The sequence below is a fragment of the Lates calcarifer genome, linkage group LG9 (genome assembly GCF_001640805.2).
Source record: "Lates calcarifer isolate ASB-BC8 linkage group LG9, TLL_Latcal_v3, whole genome shotgun sequence".
In the NCBI taxonomy this organism is placed as follows: Eukaryota; Metazoa; Chordata; class Actinopteri; family Centropomidae; genus Lates; species Lates calcarifer.
Genome location: NC_066841.1, coordinates 1,492,555 through 1,516,265, shown reverse-complemented (window position 1 = coordinate 1,516,265; position 23,711 = coordinate 1,492,555). Strand labels below are relative to the sequence as shown.

Here is a 23,711-nt window from a genome sequence, read left to right as displayed (position 1 = left end):
ACCAATTAGATCTGGAGGTTTTTTAAGAGGCCACAGGAACCCACTGCTTTAATCTTTAACATTGCTTTGTATTTTATAGTTTATTATATATTTTTAATGTAAACTGAAGGCAACTAGTAACTAAAGCTGTCACATGAATAGAGTTAATAATATTTTAGCCTATAAACGTCGTTTTGTGCAACAAAAAATAAGTATGACACTGAGTCAGAACAATCAGGTGAATGTAAATACAGGTAAATGATAACAGTATATTATTAAACAACAACAACAAAAACCACACTGGTTCAGTACAAGCTAGTGATACTGCAGATTACTAGTAGCAGAGTGAATTGTCCTGTAGTTTAACTGTGGCATCACCATCTTGTCTTTTGCTGATGAGATGAGAGTGGATGGATTTAGTTAAAGAGAGAGAGAGGGGGAGGGAGGGAGGCGGAGCGAGGGTTTTACTACAGTGTGTGTGTCGAGGAGGCTGACAGTGAGGAGGAGAGTACCGGAGAGGATGCTGGATGCTGAGACGGAGCTGCTGGCGAAACACTTTGTGTCACAGTGAAGCAGCTCTCGTCCCGACAGGAAAAAAAGAACAACACCACGTCTGTTTGAGCGCCTCAGGTCAGAAAACACGCTCCGTTTTTATCCATTTTAACTGAGAAAAATTTAAATGATCTGAACTGAGTTTATCAGCTGATGCTGTTTTTATGATGAAAAACGACCTCCAGTGTCTTTTACATTTAACTTTTTTATTCCAGGATGGTTCACGGCAGCAAATTTAGATCTGTGGTTTAGTAAAAGTGTCGGCAATCAGCAACAATTATCTGATTAAAACCCTGTTAAATTTAAACCTCCTTTAGATAACAGTAAGAAATAACTATTTACATTTAAAAATCACATGATTTATAACAACAAAACAGTGATTTATGTTATTGTGTTAAAATATTTTTGAGGTTGTTGTTCTGTTTATTCTCCTAAACATCACTTGAGTTACATACCATGATGTACGCTCAGTTTGCCTTCGTTGATTTAAAGATTTATGTTCAGATTAAAAACACAGGAGTTATATTGTGAATGCCTTATTAAAGCTGCAGTGTAGGACGTTTGTCTCCCCCTTCTGGCAGTGAGAGTAATTACAGTCCACATCGTCATTTATCTTCATTCGTGATTGTTTTCTTTATCAGACTGAAATCCTTCCTCTGAACGCCGAGTGTCATGTTTATCTGGAGAAACAGAAACTTTTCTTTGTCGTTTCTTTTCTCTTTTGCTGTGGTTTCTCCGCTCTTCAGCCACAGACGCCAGATTTTAAAATACAGAGAGTTTTATGTCTTGAAATCCAGGCTCAGAGATTGGTGCAGAGTCGCTGTAGTTTTGTGCATAAAACAGAAGGAAATAAGCTTGAAGTGTTTGGGATGCATTCATGTGCGTATCACTTGAACAAAATGTTAACTGTAATCGTGGCCTGTGTAGACAGATCACATGGATAAAATGCTCTCTGTATAGACAAACCTGCACAATAAATACTTCAGACAGAGCTAGGCTAGCCGTTTCCCCCTGTTTCCAGTCTTTATGTTAAGCTAAGCTAACTGCTGCCTAGTTATCACTTCATATTTCCACTTCAACTTCTCGTCTGTCTCCCAGCAAGAAAGAGAAAACGTTTATTTCCCTAAATGAAATGAGCTGTTTGAGTTACTGTCTCTCCCACAGTGGACAGTGTAAAGAGTGTGTTCAGCAGAGACGAGGAGGCGTTCTGTCGCCTCCTTTATCTCCCTGTTATAGTCAGTGGTCAGATCCAGAGAAACCGTCAGTGGAGAGTGAAGGAGCTCCCTCACTAACGTGTAGTGGCAGCAGGGAAGTCGAAGCCGAGAAGAAAGGGATGAAGAAGAAAGGGAGCGTGCATTTGCTCAGTGTGTGTTTGTGTAAAATCGATTTGCAATATTATACCGCTCACTTTTTTGATTCCGTCTATCATCCTCAGCTGTAGTGGAGCTTATTGAGCCCCCTCTTCTTTCCCATGCTCCCTGTAATCTCCACCGACTGCTCCCTCTGACCCTCAATCATCCGTATTGAGTGTGATTTGTGTGAGGTGGGTGGTGGTGGATTATACTGACTGCTGAGCTCTCAGGTGCTGACTGATGTGGCTAATGTGCTTGAGTAGAGACGGTTTACGCCAACTCAACACCCCCTGCCTGCTGAACTCAGGGGAAATCCTTCCTACTGTGGGTTTTTTTTCTTCTTGACTCTGTGCTTTTTGAGATGTTGTCCACATGTGATGAAATATCTGGTGTCAGTGTGAGGTTAATGAACCATTATCTGTTTAAAGCTGCAATAGCAGATTGTTTTTTTTTGGCCTCTTGGGGGCACCGCGAGCAATCTGTGAACACAACCTTGACACGCGGTGCGTTAAATTTACATCGGAAGTCGAAACTGGGATCGACGTCACCTCTGAGCCGAACGCGCTCCAGTTGGGAAGACGCAAAAACACGAGGCTCGCAGGAAAGTATAGACAACTTCAAAAGTGTACTGTCGAAATGATAAAAACATGTGAAGGCAAAACAGTTTCATAATGCTGCTCTAAATTAGATGAATAAACTAACATATTGAAGAAATAAGGTAATTTAAGGTAATGACAGACAGTGGTTTTATGTTGGTTATAGCTCTTTTATGGGCACCTGCCCAGTTTAATTGCCTCTTTAGTCATAAAACTCTGTCAGGGTCGGGGTCAAGTCCATTCAGACTCAATCCATTTCAGCAATCAATTGAAATTCATGAATTTCCCATTTCCCATTACTTCCAGAGAGGACTGTTCCACATGAGCTCATTCATCGCAGCGTTTCAGTCATTTTGGACGGATGAGATGTACAGTAATTGACTCTCCTCCTCCTCCTCAGCTCTCCAGCTGAGGCCTTAACGTTTTCAGCGCTCGGGAATTCTCTGTCGGCACAGCGGGAACAGCAGATGTGCTGCGCAAATCCACTGCGGCCAGAAGTGTTTGATTAGCTGTACGACTGTTCATAGGCAGGAAGAGGATGCCGTGTGTGTGTGTGTGTGTGTCAGAGAAACACAGCTGTAAACAGAAAATCACTATGACACTTTTGTATGCTGCTGTGTGTGGATCTCTCTCCTCCATGACCCAAATATTCTTTCAGGGGCCTCGGGGCAAAAATGTCCGACAAACACCACCACCAGCAATCTGTCATTCACGTCCACCCCTTTTCTTTTTTACAGAAAAATGTGCAAACATGGCTCCAACAGATTCCCTGTTTGAACCCATTAAACGGACAATTCTGGTGTAAAGTCTCTGATACGATGATGTGAGATGTTTTGTTTTTTGTTCTGATTGAAATTAGGATTATGTGAGGCCATAATATTCAGAGGAAAAACTCATTTAAAAATCATTTAAAGTTGTAAATTTCTGACAAAAAAGTGGTAAATCAAGAAAAAAGTCACAAATTTCTGAGAAATACTTTATCATCTTAATTTTATTTCCATTAATCACAGAAACCATTAAAGTTTTGTTGCAGAGATTTAGGACTTTCCTCAGAATATGACTCCCCACTCCCAGTGCTATAATTAATTGATTTATTGATCTATAATGGCCCTAATCCAAATTGGATTGTACAAAACAAACCACACCACCTTCGTTTGTTGTGGAGCTTTAGATCAGATCATGTTCCTCATCAGCAGAGTTCACCTGCACAATAAAACTGAACAGAAACTGGGTCAGTGTTGCACCAACAGGGCACTGGACTGACCGGATCCAAACTCCTTGTTTTAGGTGGCTTCTAACCACGGACCCACGCTCGGCCGGTTTTAAATGTGCATCAAAACCTCAGACTGTGCAGAAACCTCTTCAGCTACAAACTGAGGAGTGAGAGCGACAGATACAGTTGACAGAAAGACACAAAGAGACAGAGATGGCCTGAGGTTTGTGTTTTGTTTTGCTCAGTTTAGTGGCTTCAGCGCTGCCCCTGGTGCATACAACAACACACACACACAGGGACACAGAGAATCTGTGATTTCCACTCACCGCTCACCATATGGGTGTTTGCTCTCGTACTGAACTGTCCATGCAGAGTAATCAGACAGTGAACACACGACAAGCTGCTAATTATAACTAACGTCACGTCTGTTCCTTTTCAGAATGATCAGCTTTTGGTTTTAAGACGAGTGAAATCCCCCCTTTTAAAAAACGTTCTCGTTTCTCATCAGCATTTGGGGCGTTTAATGTCTCGGGTGCAGCTGACAGTGCAGAGATGACAGGAAATGAGAGGAGAGAGAGAAAAGATTGGGGGATTATACGCAACAAAGGTCCCCGGCCTTAACCCCAGGCCACGAGGGCGCCCCAAATCCAGACCGATCCAAACAGATTTTACTGAGGAATCCACAGCTGCACTGGCTGCTCTGCTAATGCTAACATGCTGATGTTTAGCAGGTATACAGTTACCCGTGTGCATCATCTAGTTTTAGCCTGCTAGCATGCTAACATTTGCTAATTAGAGACAGAAAGTCAGTCGGCATTGTTAGCATATGTTAGCTCATTAGCTTGGAATAATGAAAATCTGTCACTTAAGACTTTTGCGAGCATTGACGCCGTTGGTGGTGCAAGAAGAAAAGTCAGAGGAGTCTTTTGGATTCATCCTCTGGAGACCATGAATATCTGCACAAAATGTCATGATAATACGTCCAATAGTTGTTGAGTCATTTCAGTCTGAACCAGCGCTAGGGACACATCAGTACAGTAACTCAACAAAGAGCAGCAACGACACTGCTTTCATCCCTCAGCCTACTTGTGTGTGATGTGTTCTGAAAGCCTTCAAGTCTTTGGCTCTCATATGTTTTGTTGTCGTGCAGCCTCCTCCAACTCACAGAGTAGGTGCTTTCACTTTCAGACAACTGTGTGACGTCAAAGCTTTCAGCCGTCCATGTTGGGATTTGAAGAGCAGATTACTCTTATATCTTGTGTTCGTGTGTGTGTGTGTGTTAAAGGGTTAACGATCCTCAGAGAGTCATCAGACGGGGGATAAAGTAGGTGGTGATGCGTCTTTGCAGAATTAAGCTTCATAAGCTGCTTCCTCACTCGTCTGACGAGCCTCAGCGAAGGGGCGGGGGGAGATGTACGCGGGTGGCGAGATGAGTGCATGAATGGACGGATGATGAATGGGTGAGAGGATGAACAGGCTGAGCAAGGCTTGCGTGGAGACTGACGGATTGACGAGATGTCTGCGTGGATGGTGACAGCTGTTTGGGACGGTGTGAGGGAAAAGAGTGGATGATGGAAGTTGGAGGGACGGATGAGTGTGTTGAATAGATGAGGGTGTGTATGTGTGAGAGCGTAGGAGTGCTGAAACGTTCCGGTCTAATTCAGATGGGAGTGTTTGGACTCCTTGGGGAATGTTCTGTGTACCGTGCATAACCGGGATTTTACTGTTGTAGTAGAGGAGGTTTCCTGACGTGACCCAACCTCATTTAAAGTCCAGAGACTGATCCACAACACTCAAGATCATGATTAGTGTTTCTGTAGTCTACAACAAAAAGTGCACTGACCCACCTTCATCAGTTTCAACAAAATGGGACCTTAAAGGCTAACTCCACAAACATCACTGTATATCAGTACCAGACTCCATTGACAAAAGGAGGAATTTTACTGAGCAGAACACAGGAGCTGCAGGAATACCACTGCCTCCATCTGTTAGAGTGTTTGTGTATATTTGTGTGACGTTCAGTGTTGGAGGAAGTACTCAGATCCTTTTACTTGAGTAAAAGTACTGCACAGTAATACAAACAAAATATTCAATATTCCTGCAGCGCCTGTGTTCTGCTCAGTAAAATTCCTGTTTTTGTCAATGGAGTCTGGTACTGAGATATAGTGATGTTTCTGGTTAAACTACAAGGATCTTCCTCTTTAATAAAAAGCCTGTCTCTGTAGGAATCCTCTCATAATGTTGTCACTTTACTGGACGCATTTTACAAGACTTTTGTCCCTGTCGATCATTTACACCTGAAAACATGGGAAAATAACTTTTTCAAATGCCACAAAAACACAAAGCTGATGTTTAAAGATTCAAGTTTGTTAGAGAGAAAAGAAAAAAGGTGAAACAGAGAAAGATGCATTTTCAAATTTAGTTGCTAGTCTGATTCCATTTCAGTCAATCGATTTGGATTTGTCTTCAAATAATAATCTTGCTGAAATGTAGGTTTGTCTGACCATCATCCATCTTGACTCACTATAGAATAATAAGATAAATAATTTAATAGAGTGTATGTAGTATGTAAATATCTCAGAGGAATCATATTTTTCTTCTTCTCCAGAACATGAATATGAAATTAAAATAAATAAGTAGCAGTCCTCTTGGCGTCACAGGAAACACAGGAGGATGACGCAATCTGTCAGAGTTTTCCTCCCTGCAGTGCTCACACACTCTCTCACACAGTGTGTGTTTGCTTGTGTGCTGACATGAATAACGTGTGTGTGTGTGTGTGTGTGTGTGTGGCCCTGCAGCTCTTAGTCAGCCCACATAATCTCATGGAGCTAAAATGCCTTGGTTTCCTTTTACTTCATGTCAATTTGCAATGCTCCTCTCTGCGACCACTGACTGTGTGTGACAGGTCCTCAAAGTCTGTGTGTGATGTGTGTGTGTGTGTGTGTGTGTGTGTGTGTGTGTGAGTCAGCGGGGAAGTGTGTGTATTTATTTTTTTTATTTGCACGTCCGATTTGTATTAATGTTAATAAAAGGTTGGTGCAGGACTTAGAGAAGATTACATGAAGACCTGTGATGCTGCTCTCACCAGCAGCTGTGAGACAGACAGACAGACAGACAGACAGACAGACTGAGTGATAAGCTGAACAAACATTACAGCTAACGAACACCTTGAACTTAACCTAACAGATCTGCACTTCTGGATCTGGACACTGGATGTCGCTGTGACAAACACACCAAACTCCGTTCAGAATTCTTGATGTTTCCGTCAGTTTCCTGGCTGGATGTCAGACATGATGACTTCTAAGTCTTTTAAACTGATCTACAAGTTCTCTGGAACTTGCTGGGCCTGATTCAGGCAGTGTGAACCGGGAGGTTGGACCTGATAAACTCAAGTTAAACCGAGCAAGAACCGGCGTTCAGGAAGTGGGAATGAAAGAGGCACCATTCTCCTTGTTGCAGTTTTCAAGACACAGTTGTTGAGCACAGAACCTCATGGTGGCACAAGAGGAAAAGTCATTGGATGACCAAAGTCTTCAGGATTCATCCTCTGGGAATCATGAATGTCTGTGCAGAATTTAAAGCCAATCCATCCAGCAGCTGTTGAGATATTTCAGTCTGGACAAAGCTGCTGAAACGACCGACCGAGAGTCCAGGGTCTCCATCCACAGAGCCTCAGCTCCTCTCTCCCGTCATCGTACGGCGGTTAACACCGGGTTTCACCTCACAAGTTATGGCCTATAATCTAAAACTGACACACACACACATGCATGTAAGTGCCCCTGCTCCCCGGAGGTCGTTCCGCCCCTCAGTCAATTCCCGCTGTAAAGCAGGTGTAAATCAAACCTGGCTTCATGTGGTGACATGTGTCCTTGGTGTAGGTCGAGGAGGAGGAGGAGGAGGAGGAGGAGGAGGAGGAGGAGACACTTGGCCTTCTGAAGTGGAAACCACATCATCTCTCACATCATGAACCGATTAAGGACGTGATACATCGCCCATGGATCCATTAAAATAGAGTAATAGGCCTATCAAAGCAGTGTGTCACACAGGACAAAGGTTGTTCTTGGTACTATTTGACTACTTTATCCGACAAAACAGTTGAGCTGCATCATTTCATTCTGTTTTGTTGGAGTACAGGTAGTTTTCTCCTGAGGTCCTGCTTCAGTCTGATAATCAGTCTCTCTTCTTTCAGTCAGCCTGACGTTGTGTCCGTTCCTTGTCTTCTGTCTTCTGTTTCACCTGTGTTTCATTTACAGTCACTTCCCCTCTCCCCTCACGCTGCATCTTCATCCTCGGTTTTTCTCGATGTACCTCGTGTCCAAACTTTTTGCCTTTTGGACTCTACAGCTCATTTCCAACGTGCAAGCATACAATGACATTAACTAGAAATGGCAGCAGAGAGGCCAGGAGGTGGTTGGGGTCTCGTCTGTGGTGGGACAAAGACCTCCCACCTCCGACATCGGAAAGGTTGTTCAGAAGCTATTCCACCGTCCCACATGCAGTTCAGAGGAAGCCTACCGGTCCCCTAACCCGCCTCAGCCTGGCCCCTCACGGTACGACCGAGCCGTATGCGTCTTTCTGAGTCACGGCGCTCCTTTGAAGTAGACTGTGACCAACCATCTGACAGAGGAAAGTCATCTAAGCTGCGTGTTTGATCTCATTCTTTGAGGCGTTACTGAGTCTCAGCTCGTAGCTCAGCTCTCTCGTCACCGAGCTGCTCCGACAAAAAGCTCCGCGTTACTTCATCTGACGCCTCTGATCATCATTTAATCTCATTTACACTCAAAAACACTTGATGGAAAAAGCTCCATCACCCGTCAGTGACGAGACTGTGACACACAGCTGCAGCACATGAGACGTGCCGAGAGGTCATGGGGTGAAAATGAGGCTAATATTGATACGCTGTCATGTGTAAGCAGTTTGTGTCCTCTTCAGTGGATGACATTGAGAATCAGATCGCAGTGTCATGTCCTGCTGCAGAGCTCCAGTGCACATTGATCTGCTGTTAGGCAGCAACTGCTCCGATCAATAATCAATTCATACTCTGTGTGTGTGTGTGTGTGTGTGACTGTGCTGAAGAGAGAGGGAAAGAAACATCTGACTCTAATTTACAGCTAATATGACGTATATTAATTATAGTTGTGTTGACATTTAATTCTCATTTTTTATGGCTGAGAAAGTGTTGAGGTATTTGTCCTTTCCATTTTATACTTTATACTTTTACTACATTACAGCAGAGATAACAATAGATATTAAACATTTAAGATAATTTAAGATATATGAATCAAAAAGTAGCTTTAAATAAGTAAATGCATCAGAAACAGCATTAATAAGAGATAAAGCTGTTGAACTAAAAACCATCTCTGGATGGTTTTACATCTCCTCTGTCACGCTTCTCTCCAGAGGTTTAGTAAGAGCAGTGTTGTATTTCTGTCTGAGCCTCTCTTCTGATTGGCTGATTGTTTCCTGAGTGACACACAACCTGACCAACCACAGGTAACGAACTGTAGCATCAGTACTGTTGGAAATGAGTCGAACAGACGATCAAATCTACTCAAAGTCACTCAAAGTAAGGTTGGACGATGGGTCCAGGTGGGTCCAGGTGAGTCCAGGTGAGTCCAGGTGGGCCGTGCTGGAGGCGTTGACTGTTTCCTTGTTGCACCACAAAGTTACAGGAGTCCTGACGGCTCGTGTAGACTCTCACAGTATTTATACAGCACCTGGACCTGGTTTACCATCAAAAACACCACATGGAGATCTCCCCTCCTGTCATATGGAACCTTTATTTAAACGCAGATTTTAATCTCATTCTGTTTTTCACGTTCTGTAATTTGCCATTTTCACATGGTCCAGGCTGCGACTGCAGTGATTTGATTCGTAATGACAGTGTGTGTGTGTGTGTGTGTGTGTGTGTGTGTGTGTGTGTGCGGTGACTCACGGGCTGAAAGTGTCTGCCATTTCAGAGCATTTCCTTTCATACTGTCCCCACCACCACCACCTCTCTCTCTCTCACTGCAAACGCTTTGAGGCACACACACACACACACACACACACACACTCAGACATCAATCTGTCAGGTTGCCACACAGTCCACAATGACATGACAGCAACCCCTGACATTTACATGCGTTGGGGACAGGACATTTTTCAGGGAGCAGAAAGGAGGGATGAGAACGATGAAGGGCACTGAGCCGTTCACTAACTGCAGCATTCAAATATTCTTACTCAGCAGCCGCTGATGTTTACTGTTCATTACTCAGACACTGTGGTCAGAGCCTTTAAATGTAGATTTGTTTAATAGTTTCCTATGGAGAGAAGGTTCAGTATGATTTGACGTGGGACTCAGTTTTCTCTCCGTACTGATCGTCAGCGAGCACCTTGCAGGATCAGTCACAGGGAGGAGTCGTCTGTCTCAGGTCCAGAGGCGAGAAGTCGAGGTCATGCTTCCCGCTTAACGACGTTCTTGTCAAAAGATAATGAGTGCGCTTCTCCGCAGTGAAAATGTCTTCAGGCGTGCACAATGCAGACCAGACTTCAATAACACATTACAGCCAGCGCTTCACTTTCCACAGTCAGCCTCAATTAACACCCTGTTTTCAAGCAGCTGCACAGGAGCGCCGTGCCTCTGCACATGGACATGACCAGCAGATGTTTGGGAATTTAACAGCCCGAGGCGCTGGTGCAGCGGTGGGCGTAGAGCTGAGATACATCACGGCCAATCACGTCAGCTCCTCTCCGACCTTTTAGAACCACAGGTAGTCTGATGTCGGGATTTTATCCTGTACGAACTGAGTTTGTTACGTTTCACATTTTAATTTCATTAGAAGCAGCACAAAGCCACCGTGGTGCCTCTTCACTGAAAACAACATTAAGTGTCCTTAGCAGCTTTGTGAGGCGGCGCTGTGGCACAGTGGAGCTGTGAGCCGCTGACGATGACGGTGCTGACCTGTGGAGGGTTTGCAGGTGCACGTCTGCATCTAACAGCTCATTGTGGAGTGTCTCTTTATTTCCTGTTTGTCAGCAGGATTACGCTCAAACTACTGAACCGATTTGCACCAAACTTGGTGCAGGGATGGGGCATGAACCGAGGACGAACCCATTACATTTAGGTGTGGGTCCAGGAAAAGGAGCAGATATGACAAATATATGATTTCTGTTATCAAAGTGCTTCCTAATGTCTTGTTTTATCTGATCGACAGTCCACAGTATTCAGTTTACTGTCATATACGACAAAGAAAAGCCTCAGATCTGAGTGGCTGGAACAAGCAAATATTATTTGGCACCGATCGATCTAAACTGTCATTTGCTAATTTGCATGAAACACAAAGCTGTGGCTGATGGGAATGTCTGTAGTTTGCAGGTATTTAGACATGAAAGTCCTGGACAAATGAACATTTTGACCTGATGATGGCTTCAGAGAGAAAGTTTAAATGGTCAACGTTGTGGAGACTTAACACAAAAACCCACAAAGGTCAGTCTGATGGTGGCGCTGAGGGATGAACCAGCGGATCAACAATCTGTATCAGGTTTTTATTATATTAAAGACAATGCTGAGCTTAACACTGAGAATTAAACTAATTAAAGAGGAAACGTGTTCATCACCCTGCAGGACACAGGTAGATTTAATCCTTACAACAAAGCAGCACAACAGCTGCTTCATTTCCCTCTGTAGCCTTCGGGGCTGTGGTTCACAATTATGCATGCAGCAAATATAGCTACCTTGATCTATTCTTGCATAACTGAAATCTCGTTAAAAATAGGTACACAGGTTTCCGTACAGTGTTTCTGAATACATCAAATACAGGGCTGCAGCTCGGCGCACACAGCAGAATTATAAATAGGAGATGTTGTGGTCATGTGGTTCAGGATCATTGTTGAATTTGGAGAAAAAAAATGAAATGAAAAGTCAAATTTCAAAGAGGTGTAATGTTTGTATTAAATAAACCTTTCATCTCTAATCAACTATGTTTGAGTAACTTTCTTTAGCTCAGAGTAAAAAATTCTGAGCTGTGATGACGTAAAATAATGTTTTTCTAACTTGAAGTTAACTTAAACTTTTTACTGTAATTTGTTGCCTCGTCTCTTCCACAGTGTGGCCCTCAGGCTGTTACTGACTGATGAACAAAATGCATGTCATTTGCTTACAGATGATCACTTGGCCGCAGCTCAGATATGTATTATTAACTAAAGTCATCCTGTAACCTACTTGTGCATTATTGTCTGTGACATCTTCTTCTGTTGTTCGCTGCTGCTTCAAGTCCAAAATGTTTTCCACTCGTGCTCCTGTCCTGAGATCTTAGCGTCTGCTCCTCCTTAGTTATGCACTTTTTGGAGACGCTGGCCTTTTGTCTGAGCTGCATTTCCACTTTGCACGCCATGTGTGTTTATTTTTGTGTGTGTTTTGGGTTCAGGATTGGGTGGACGATGAACCGGTCTGGCGGCCCCCCGGGGGAGGAGCTCACGGATGAGGAGAAGGAGATCATCAACAGTGTACTGGCTCGTGCGGCCCTGATGGAGGCCATGGAGCAAGAGAGGATCGGGTGAGGGAGACTGTTGTCTCTGTTGCACATCAGTCAGCCATTTTTTTGGTGTAAAAACCTGCGCCAAGTTTGTGTCCGTGCTCACATCTACCTGCATGTATCTCAGGCGTCTGTCCAGTCGCCTGGATAACATCAAGAAGACGGCGTGTGGTGATGGACAGTCGCACTGTTTGCTGTGCGGGGCGTCGTTTGGACCACAGGGGGTCACGGCCGTCCTCTGTGTGCACTGCAAAAACGTAGGTGTATGTGTGTGTCGTGAAAACAGACTCAGCAGCAGAGGATGTAGAGACTCTGTTTACTATATTTTCTATAGTGTTGTGTGGATCCTAAGAGGTTTCCTATGGCGAGAAGCAGCCAGTGGGCCGTATGCTAACATGCTCTGACACACTCTGTGTCTTCCCAGGTCTTATGCATCACATTCTGTGTCTTGTTGCTCTCAGCAGCTAAGTAGAGGTTAATGCTACCTGAACTGTAAGAATACATGTGCTCCGTGCACCTGCCGTCCATGACTCAATCTGTGCAGGGTTATGCATTTATATATGTGCGTCTTATGTATGTATTTGCTTCTTTTGCAGCACATGTGTAGCAAATGTGGGATCATGAGCAACAGCAGGTCGAGTCCTGTGTGGCTGTGCAGAATCTGCAGTGAACACCAAGAGGTGAGGAGAAGGAAATACGAAGAACAGAGAGGGTTTGATAACATCAGGAGGCCACGATTATACCATTATGTCGTTCTTCTGCCACAAGAAGCAGAGCTTTTCTCATGACATGAACCATTTTCTAGCTTTTAGACGCGTCTTTTAGCACAGAATTGCATTTCACCGTCCAGTGGCCTGGAAAATTACCCTCCATTGATACCCCCTCAATATCTAAAAGTAGTAGGTGGTGATTTATCTCAATGCTTATTTAACTTTTAAAAGGTACAGATGAATAAAAAGGTCTGCTCTCTGTTTTTCTTACTTACACGGTGCTGTTTTGACGATGGCGCTGTGTGTGTAGAGGTCTCTGCCTCGGGGAGCACAGACTCTTTAAATAAATGCTCTCTCCTGTCAGTCACACACACACTAACTACTCTGTAATGCTGTGAATACAAAGTGGTTGTGTGTCTGTTCCATAACATAAAGGACTGAAGAAAAGAAAGAAAAAATCAGCGATGGTTCAAATGGACATGTGATTTATTCACTGCTCCGAGGTGTAACAGTATTTCACTGGTTTTGTTTATAATATCTGGCTCTTTAGCTGCTAAATGCTTTTTTTTTCTAAGAGCTTTTTGTCTGAGAGCATCTGGAAACAGCAGCAGCAGTGAGAGTGAAGCAGAACAGTGAAGTTGTGGTGTGGACAGATAAACATTGAGCTGACACTCACTATAAATCTCTGTAAAGCCGAGGGGAGCTGCAGATTCAGCTGGTAATTCTCTGCAGGTTCACCTCTACCAGCGACCCCTTTTACACTGTCACACTGTTCACAATCTATATTTTCATGTGCCTCTATATTACAGTGTGTAATTATGCATATAAGCAGTGTGTTGTTTTTGTATTCGTGCAGATGCACAAGCGTTCAGGAGCCTGGTTCTTCAAGGGGAGAGACCAGCAGGGTCTGCCCGCCCCCCTTCCTCTGTCCAGATCTCGACAGTCCAGCACTGAGAGCAGCTCTGCTCCGGCGGGTTACGATGAACCACAGGAACCTCCAACACATCATCCACGACATGGTAGCTTAAAGAGATTAAGTTTCAAACTCTTGTATGGATTTACATAACATACCAAGAACATGACAGCTTGAAAAATAAAATTCACTGTAATCTACTTTAAATATTCACATATACAACATAATCCTGTACTTACTTTTGGAACTAGATTTAAGTGTCAGAAAAATACATTAAAGTGTATTATTCCTCTAGTTGTACTTCAGTGTACTTCAAACAAGTACAATAATAAGTAGTGCTGTATACTTAAGGATTAATGTCAGTTTTAAAAACATCTTTTCAGTCCTTTATCAAAGTATTTGTGTTTAAGTACACTTGAAATAGCAATATAATGTTTTAGAATTGTATAGTCTATTCTACATATGTATATTTAATTGTAACAAGTACACTGTACAATTAAAATACAATTAAAATGGGCTGATGTAAGAATTTTAATTTTAAAAAGTATCTTTATCACAGTAGTGGTATTTTAATGCACCTAAACTGAGTATACTAATAGTCTGTAATACTTTAATAATGAGTCTTTTCTTGGCACATGGCAATTAAAGGTTTTCATGTTTCATTACAGCACAATCATCCAGACACACTCGCCACAGGACAGGACTGTCTGATGTTATTACAGAGCGAACTGCACAAAATGAAAAGTGCCAAAGTGCCACAGACACACAAACAGTGCCATGGTGTGTTAGCTCCTGAAGCTGAGTTGGCTGCTCTAACCCTGCTGTCACTTTTGGCCTATATTTTGTAATCCTAAAAACATGTGCAAACACTGCTCTCATTCAGTGATATGCAGAAAATTCAATGTTGTGTTCTCTTCCCGCTTTTATTACAGCTTCTGCATTTGTCAAACAACTACTGCTTTCTTTATATTTCCACCCTGTTGAGAGTTTAGTATATTTTCAGTCACAGAGTCGTCAGTTTGAATTTAATGGCAGCACCTTTAATAAATCACTGAAGATGCTGCTCTTCAGCCCGTAGAAGGTTTTTCGGCCTCCGGTGACGAACACTGGAGGTCAGGATATGGAAATTTGAAGGCGAACTGTGGACAAGCAAATCTGGTGGAGTGTTGTAAGGAACTGCAGCAGCTTAAGAAAAGAAATGTGCAACAGGAGGATGAAAGAGTGAAGTATTTTTGGCATGTTGAGGGAGACAGAACAGTAGAGAACAACCTGATGGGCCTTCAAACTGTCATCCGGATAAAGACGAGCTGTCACTGTAGTATTAGTGCTAACAGTAGCTATAGTAGTGGAGGTGATATTCTTATTTTGTCTCCTCAGAGCCTCAGCAGCAGCAGCAGTCCTGTGGATCAGAGCAATGGGAGCAGACAGCAAGAACAACAGCTGACAGCTATAATGAGAGCCAGTCCCATCCAGCAGCTGTAATGAAGACGGAGAGACATGTGTTAGCATCCAAACCACCTCGGGCAAATGCGCAGCAGGCCGCCCCCACCTCAGGTAAAGTAGCTGCGCGCCTTCTAAGAATACGCCAGACGCTTTGGGGCTGCTTCCAAAACAGTTAACATCAACATCATTATATAAAAAGATGTTTCAGTCCATAACAATCGCTGATTTTGTGTCTTGCTGTCTTTAGCTCCTGCTGCAAACGTGGAGAACAAACACTCGGAGAGGAAAGAGACGGTGTCGCCTCCAGCTGCGGAGGAAAAAAGACAACCTGTTGTCCCCAGTTCCATTTCATCTCATATTCCTGCAACCAGAATTATTCCACCTGTTAATCCCCCTGTCAACAATCCAACTCCCCCAAGACCAACACCAGATCGAACAGAGGAGGAGGACAATGACTACGACTCAGACGATGCCAGTAAGATCGATTATTTCTCTGAAGCCAACCCCCTGTGTCCCAGATGTTTACTTTTCTACTCATTTTCACTTTAAATAATATAAATTCCTCCTCATGAGCTCTTACAGATGTTCCCAGAGGAGCGATGAAGAGCGACAAATCAATGTTTATCTGTTTTAGAAGGAAACTGGTTTCTCCAACGGGAGAAAAATTCAGATTGTCCCTCTCCTTCAGAGTCTGATGTGTTGTTGTGTTTTTGTTCTGGCAGCTACTCTGGGGTCTCTGGAGTTCAGTCTTCTTTACGAACAGGAGAACCACACCCTGCACTGTTGTATCATTAAAGCTAAGGTAAACACACATAGACAAGATGAGAAAAGACGAGATGGGACGAGCCCAAGCAAGACGAGACAAGTGAAGCCAAAATAAGACGAGATGAGACGAGACTTGACGTGACTAGAAAAGACAGAACAAGATGGGACAAGACAAGACTGTCAAGGTGGGACAAAAAAGACTGGACAGGAAAGACAAGAAAAGACAAAACATGATGAGACATGATGAGACTAGAATAAGTCAAGACTAGAAGATGGAATGAGACAAAATGAGATAATGGGATAAAATTTGATGGAAAAGGACAAGACCAAGACAATAATGTCACAAAGTCCTCTATCCACCCCTTTGAACAGATCTGCACCAAAATTAAATGGATTCAGGACCTGGGTCCTGCCCTATCCCTCCACCAAGTTTGGTGCAAATCGGTTCATAACTTTTTGCGTCATCCCACTGACACTCACAAAACATAACCTCCTTAGTGGAGGTACTGTCCATGTATCTGCTGAATCTAAGCATAATTTTTCTTATGTGCCTCAGGGTTTAAAGCCAATGGACTCAAATGGACTTGCCGACCCATATGTAAAGCTGCACCTGTTACCTGGAGCCAGTAAGGTACAATCATTTTCAATCTGTTGATTTTAACAAAATGCTGATTTAGTTGCTGTCACTGTTTTACAGATATATTTCTGAGTTTTTTTTGGCCGTGTAGGTGGTGAAACTCTACAACAAGCTAAACCTCTCAGACTTTACACATATTATCACCTTAAGTCGAATATTCACTCTCCTTTTAAGAGCTTGCTTGCTGAAAACAGCTGCTGGAAATGAGGTTAATGAGAGCGGTGAGACTGAACCAAAACAAAAAAGTTGCAGGCTGTCAGCGAATGCACTGTGAAGAAATGTTGTGCTCAGTGGTTTTATAACAACACACAGCTTGTGAAGAAGGCGTTGGGGTGTGCTAATTCAATTTGGGGTTCTCTCAAATTATATAATGTAGCAGTAACACGTCAGCTAATGCTCATGGCATCGGTCGGTAGAGTGGAGGACTGTAGGTTCATGATGGCAGTTATCCTTAAGTCGCTGGTTCAACTGCGGCTCTTCCTTGATATGTCTGTTCAGATTGCATGATTGTAAAGGCAGCAATTTTCTCGCCTCGTCTACCGCAAAGCCCTTTTAGTGGGCTTCCCCCTCATGCACAGTGAAACCCTTACAGATGGTCTGGTTTTCGATTAACCTAAAAGGTCGCATGTCTTTCTGCTGCTCGTTGACCTCCATTCATTGACCCGTGGCCGCCCAGATCAAATTCAAGTCGCTGATGCTTGCCGACAGAGCGACTTCTGGGTCTGCATCATCCACTTGAACTCAGTCATACAGGCTTATGCTCCTTCCACTGCGTTCCTTCAAGGATCATCGTCTGGCATCACCATCCCAGCACACAAGGCCTTCTCAGTCCACACTGTTCTCAACCGAGGAACGAGCCCCTGAGGATTCCTCTTCTAACACTCAGTTGCACTCTCAGCTGCTTCTTCTTCACCACGTCTCCTAGCACTTTGTGTTATTGAACAGATTTAGTACTAAGAGCTTTCTTCAAGCTCTCCTACTGCACTGAAGCTCGAGTGTTGTTCCTCACTTGGAAAGTCACTTTGGATAAAATCATCTGTCAACTGTAAAGAGAGTGAACATTACTTGCTTCAAACCAAGCAGTTTGATGTTTTCATAAGCACCGGTTCCAGTTATTTCCAAATAACATCTATTATGTTTTTCTTCTTACTGACTTGTCTTGTTTTACCATCCCTCCAGTCGAACAAGCTTCGCACCAAGACACTTAAAAACACTCTGAATCCTGTGTGGAACGAGACACTAATCTACTACGGTATCACTGACGATGAAATGTCACGCAAAACTCTCCGGTAAGAACAACCATAACCTGCTTTACCTCCTTTATTATAACTGTTACATAAAAATAAGAGCTTCATAGAGTGCACTTTCTGTCTTCAGGCTTTCAGTGAGTGACGAGGACAAGTTTGGACACAACGAATTCATAGGAGAGACACGAGTCGCTCTGAAGAAACTGACCTTTAACCAGAAGAAGAACTTCAATGTTTGTCTGGAGAGAGTGATCCCGGTGAGCCTGAGGACGACGCTGACATCTCATGTTGTATCAAATAAAGTATTATCAAATAGAGCGTATTTGAGTTAAAGGGTCAGTTCACCCAAATCTCTATGAACAGTTTTCAGTGGAACTACATTCTACTCGAGATGTAGCCTCTGGTTTTGCTGCTACTAAATGGACTGATTGTTGGAATGATTGTTTTGCTTTGTGAAAACCTTAACTATCTACATGGGCAATTACAAGTTGAAATGAGTGATGATGTTCTGTGATTTGTGTGAACTGATCTGCAGCACTACTACCTTTAAAGGAATAGTTCATCATTTTGGGAATATGATTACACATCAAGAACACAACTACATTTACGTTTTTGCACAGATTAAACAAACTAAATATGATGTGTTAGTTACAGAGCATCAGAGATGCTGATTAACAGTTTCCTCTTGTTTCCTGTTTTTATGCTAAGCTAAGCTAACGGCCTGCTGGCTAGTTTCATATTTTCTTTACAAACATGAAGCACGATAGTGAATAATGTATTTCCCAAAATGCTGAACTGATGGTGATGATGGTTGTTACTGGTTTACTTTATGTACAGGTGAAGAAGGCTGTAGGAGGCTCAGCCCGCGGCATGGCTCTCTACGAGGACGATGTAAGACCCACGTAGATCTCATACATCTGTGTATTGTTTATCATGTGACTTTTCCAGCTGTATACAAAGCAAAGGCGTCAGCTTAGTCTGTGAATATTTAAAAAAGTGAAAGTGTAAAAGGGGAACACCAGATCACATCTTACATGTGAAAGAGTCTAATATATTTTATTCCTCTGTACCATAGATGTATGGATGCACTGATCTGATACCGACTGTGTTAAACAGATCAGGTATCAGCCGGACGTGATAGATCCACATCAAGTTTCCTCCTCAGTGTCGATATAAAATTCTCTGTTTCCGCTATCAGTTACATGATGGGAACTCATTTAGCAGTAGCTCAGGAATCCCTGCTCTCATGTTACCTCACAATGCAGATTTTAAATTAGGGGGGGGAGATAAAACACAGGTACTGGATCACACTCTGTAGTCTATTTTGACTCAGTCCCACACACACCGTCCTGCTGCCCCAAAAACTCACTGGAGCACCAAATGTGGATTAATCCACTGCTGAAAATAGTCCCTGACAAATGAATTATTTCTTCCAGTTTGAGTAATGTTTGCTAGAAACAGCAGTGACCAGCTGTTTTTGTGGAATACGCAAAATGTATATTTACATTTACTAAATGTTGATGTAATCCTGTTGCATAATAACACGCAGTACATGTAGATACTTTTATACTTAAGCATCTACATTATCCTCACAATATAATCCCTCCAGTTATGTGCATGTGGAGGGCATTAGGATCAGTGTAATTATGTGTGATCACTCTATGTCCACGTGTGTTGTATCTGTGTGTTTGCAGCTGAATGAAGGTGACGATTCAGAGGAAAGAGGTCGTATCCTGGTATCACTGATGTACAACAGTCAGCAGAGTCGTCTGATTGTGGGCGTGGTCCGCTGTGCTCACCTGGCGGCCATGGACTCCAACGGATACTCTGACCCGTTCGTCAAAGTGTACGTTCTCCATCCAACGCTAGACTGAGACACACTCGTTTGTTTTCTTGAGCAGAGTGAGATGAGAAGCTACAGCCAGGAGACAGTTAGCTTGTTAGCTTAGCTTAGCATAAAGACTGGAATCAGTGGGAAACGGCTAGCGTGGCTCTGGCTGGAAGTTAAAAAATCCACCTATCACCACCTCTAAAGCTCACTACTGTCTCCGTTCACTGAACTCAGCTGTCACGTCCGTGAAACCAGTGTGAAACGGCTTTTGCTTTGTGACGTGGTTCATTAGCCTGCTGGAACGAGCCATTAGAGGATGGGTAAATGGGTAAATGTGGCCATAAATGCACACGGTCAGCAACAATACTCAGATAGGCTGCGGCATTCAAGCCAGGATTTATTGGTATTAAGGGAAAGAAGTGTGCCAAGAGAACATTCCCTGCACTATTACACCACCGTCACCAGCCTGGACTGTTGACACAAGGCGCAGGTTGGGTCCTTGGACTTGTGCTGCTGATGCCAAATTATGACCCTACTATTTGCTTGCCTCAGCAGAAATCTAGATTCATCAGGCCAGAGTTTTTCCAGTGTTCAGTTTTGGTGAGACTGTGCCCTCAGATTTCTGCTCAGGGCTGACAGTAGTCAAACCTGACGTGGTCTCGCACCTTAAGGTTCAACCTCGAACTACTAAAGAGTAGTTATCTGAGTTACTCCATCCAGTCTGACCACTCTCCTCTGACCTCTCTCATCCACAAGGTGTTTCTGTCCACAGAACTCCTGCACACTGGATGTTTTCTGTTTTTGGTTTCATTCAGAGTAAATTCTAGAGACTGTTGTGTGTGAAAATCACAGGAGATCAGCAATTCCAGAAACACTCAACCAGCAATCATGCCACGGTCAAGGTCACTGAGTTCATATATTTGCTGCCAATTCTCATGTTTGATGTGAACACTAAGTGAAGCTCCTGACCTGTATCTGTATAATTTCATGCATTATAGCATCATCGTGGTTGGATGATTGGATAATTGTCTGAATAAGCAGGTGAAGAGGTGTTTCCTATCGAGTGATATCTTTATAGATAACTAGTAGAAAGCAAATAAGCGTAGTGTGGAAAATGTTGGACTGTTCCTTTAAATATTCATAGATTCCTGAGGTAGAATTATTTCTTTCTTTATTTCTTTGGTCTTGTTGCTGTAGATGTCTGAGGCCGGACATGGGAAAGAAAGCTAAAAACAAGACACAGATAAAAAAGAAGACCCTCAATCCAGAGTTTAACGAGGTCAGTTCTTTCTAAACTGTTTTTTTTTTTGTTTTTTTTTGCACATACTGGACTTTGTCGTCTTCTGCTCGCACAGATTCCAGTTATAGAGTTTGTATTAAAATTAAAAGTCACTTTGTTTCAGGAATTCAGTTATGAAATAAAGCACGCTGAACTCGCCAAGAAAACCCTGGACATCTCAGTGTGGGACTACGACATGGGAAAATCCAATGATTTCATTGGTAAGTTCGCAGCATTGATCGAGATGTCTGTTGGTTAATGGGTCGGTTGGTCAACCACTTTCAACCAACTATTGCATGGATTCTTTATATTTGACCACTACTTAGGTTTACACCCAAATACCTGCAAAACTTTAATCAAACTTTAAAATGATCATTGTTTTTATGTGTTGATTCATTGGTATTTATTGATTCCCTCTGACAGCTGCAGAGGACGGGCAGAGCCGTGATCAATTAGTAAACATATAAACAACAGGAGATTTGTGTGATTTAAACATCTGTCTGTGGAAATTATGTTTCACTTAACGCATCAGAGGAAAAGTGAAAAGTGAAAAAGAAAAATGTGCATGTGTCTCAGGGTCAGTGTGGATGATAGATTTGATCAAATGGAAACGTACAGTATCTGTTCTGTGAGACGGGCGAGTGATGGACGTCACAAACGCTCTCTGTGGATTTGCCTTTGGTCTTCTACATTATTAGCCGTGCTAGCTGCTTAGCTCTAGGGATGGAAATGTCAGTTGATGTCTGTCAGTCCACCTTAACAACTGTCAGATATATTGGCTGGTTCAGACATTCATGTCCCTCTCAGGATGAGTTGCAGTAACTTTGGCGATGCTCTGACTTTTCATCTTCCACCATCATCTTTGGCCTTGGCTGTGTCACATGCTAACATGCTAAATATGGCTTTTACTCCACAGCCTCACAGAGCAGCTAGCATGTAGCCTTATTTACATATTAATGCTAACTTTTCTCTGCCTTCAGGAGGATGTCAGTTGGGCATCCAGGCTAAAGGAGAGTGTCTGAAGCACTGGTACGAATGCCTCAAGAACAAAGACAAGAAGATTGAGTGCTGGCATGTTCTGCTTAATGACAACACCGTTCAGTTTGAGGATTAAAACGTCATCATCCTTTCTCTCTCTTTCTCCCTGTAGAATATTGTCTTCCTGTGAGCACAGGTAGATTGATATTATCCTCTTAATTTGATGTAGGTTGTCTCAAAGTGCAACGTGCGAGCAACATTTCCAACAGTTTTCAGTCGACGAACATGGATGTTGACCCTGGGGCTCTTTGTAATAATCACTAAATAAAACCAGGAAGCTGATATTTTGTCATTTTCACTGGTATCATATCATAAACTATCACATAATAAATAAACCCTACCTGACATGAGGTAATGATTGAGGGGAGAGATTATCAGATTTTATGGAGAAGATAAAACTCTCGTTATCGTTGTCTTTAATGACGCGAGCTCAGTCCCAACAGAGGGGATTTCCACGTTTCTGTCTTTGACCTCTTTTCCTCCAGTGTCGATCTGTCATACGAGATCATGTACTGTGTTATCAGCTGATCTATGTGACCACGTTGTTCAAGTGCTTGCATCACCAAAACATGCATTTCACTTGTGTTATTGTGCATAATTACTGTGCATATGTTGAATATTAAATAGGACACTTTAAGATGTTTGGTTGCTAAGATGACGTGAACAAACTCCTTCTTTTCTTCATAATGTGATATGAATTTAAGTTTTGATACAGAAAACATGTCGCTCTGATTATCACCACTGTCACTACAGTATGTCTTCTCCTGTGCATGTGTGAGCTTTCTTCTGGAAAAATCAAAAAATGCTTCTGCATGACGTCTTATTACGAAGAGCAAATTCAATTATGCAACGTGGGCGCTGTTCCAGAATCAGATGTATTTGACGGATATATTCTAACGCCAGGTTAACTGAGCGGCTCTCATGTTTTCAGCTACATATTCAACATGTTTCTCTGTGTATTCATATTGATGCATGTCTGAACTCATATTGTAGCACACGTGGCTAATAAATAAAGACATCATGGCACTTCCTCTTCTCTGCTTGTGTTGTGACATGGCAGAAAACTTTGTCTGAATCAGGCGACGTTTGAGCCAATCAGCTGCGACAGACACGCAGCTGAAAATTTGGTGAACTTTGACCTCTCCTGATAATATTTCTCTCCAAGTGGGTAAAAGTTTACGGACTTGTTACACTCTGAAAAGTCTGTCCTTGAGCTTACTGTCAGCCAGGACGTGCTGTAATCTAATAGATAAATCAGAAGACAGGAACCCAAACACTGACATTTGACAAAAAACACCAATCGATGCAGACGATCTGACCTCCAGACGGCAGAACAGAAACCAAAATAACTTGAAAATGTGTAGAATTATGCAGCAGCCCAGGAATTTGGCAGTGAACCTGACTGCATCTCATCTGCTCAGAGAAATTTAAAAATCAATAGTTTACTGACTTTACTGTCAGCCTGAAGTTCTACACTGTGTTTAGAGACCAGTTTCAAAAAAGTCTAGTAACTGAAAGAAAGAAGAGAAGTCTGTTGTGGTTTTGCCAGTTTTCACTGCTCTTTGTGCTAAGCTAAGTTAGCGGCTCCATGATAAATCCTCTCTGTGGGCTTATCATTGAAAGGAAGAGAAACTGATGAA

General features: G+C 42.8%; 1 protein-coding gene across 1 annotated transcript; it reads left to right on the top strand.

The window, feature by feature from the left end:
* Positions 1–485: 485 nt before the first annotated feature.
* Positions 486–23,097, top strand: rph3aa (rabphilin 3A homolog (mouse), a). The gene is made up of 16 exons (XM_018697078.2): positions 486–609; positions 12,101–12,229; positions 12,336–12,465; positions 12,805–12,888; positions 13,775–13,937; positions 15,209–15,385; positions 15,522–15,749; positions 15,997–16,076; positions 16,596–16,670; positions 17,856–17,965; positions 18,054–18,180; positions 18,761–18,814; positions 19,618–19,769; positions 20,952–21,033; positions 21,158–21,254; positions 22,014–23,097. Exons 2-16 carry the CDS (start codon positions 12,114–12,116, stop codon positions 22,145–22,147), a joined length of 1,809 nt encoding a protein of 602 aa, XP_018552594.1. The 5' UTR covers positions 486–609; positions 12,101–12,113; the 3' UTR covers positions 22,148–23,097.
* The last annotated feature ends 614 nt before the right edge of the window (positions 23,098–23,711 follow it).

Excerpts from the sequence above, each read along its gene's own strand:
- rph3aa (XM_018697078.2), top strand. The coding sequence starts at position 12,114 with ATGAACCGGTCTGGCGGCCCCCCGGGGGAGGAGCTCACGGATGAGGAG. Across the intron at positions 12,889-13,774 it reads TCTGCAGTGAACACCAAGAG|ATGCACAAGCGTTCAGGAGC; the intron begins GTGAGGAGAAGG and ends GTATTCGTGCAG. Across the intron at positions 21,034-21,157 it reads TCAATCCAGAGTTTAACGAG|GAATTCAGTTATGAAATAAA; the intron begins GTCAGTTCTTTC and ends ACTTTGTTTCAG.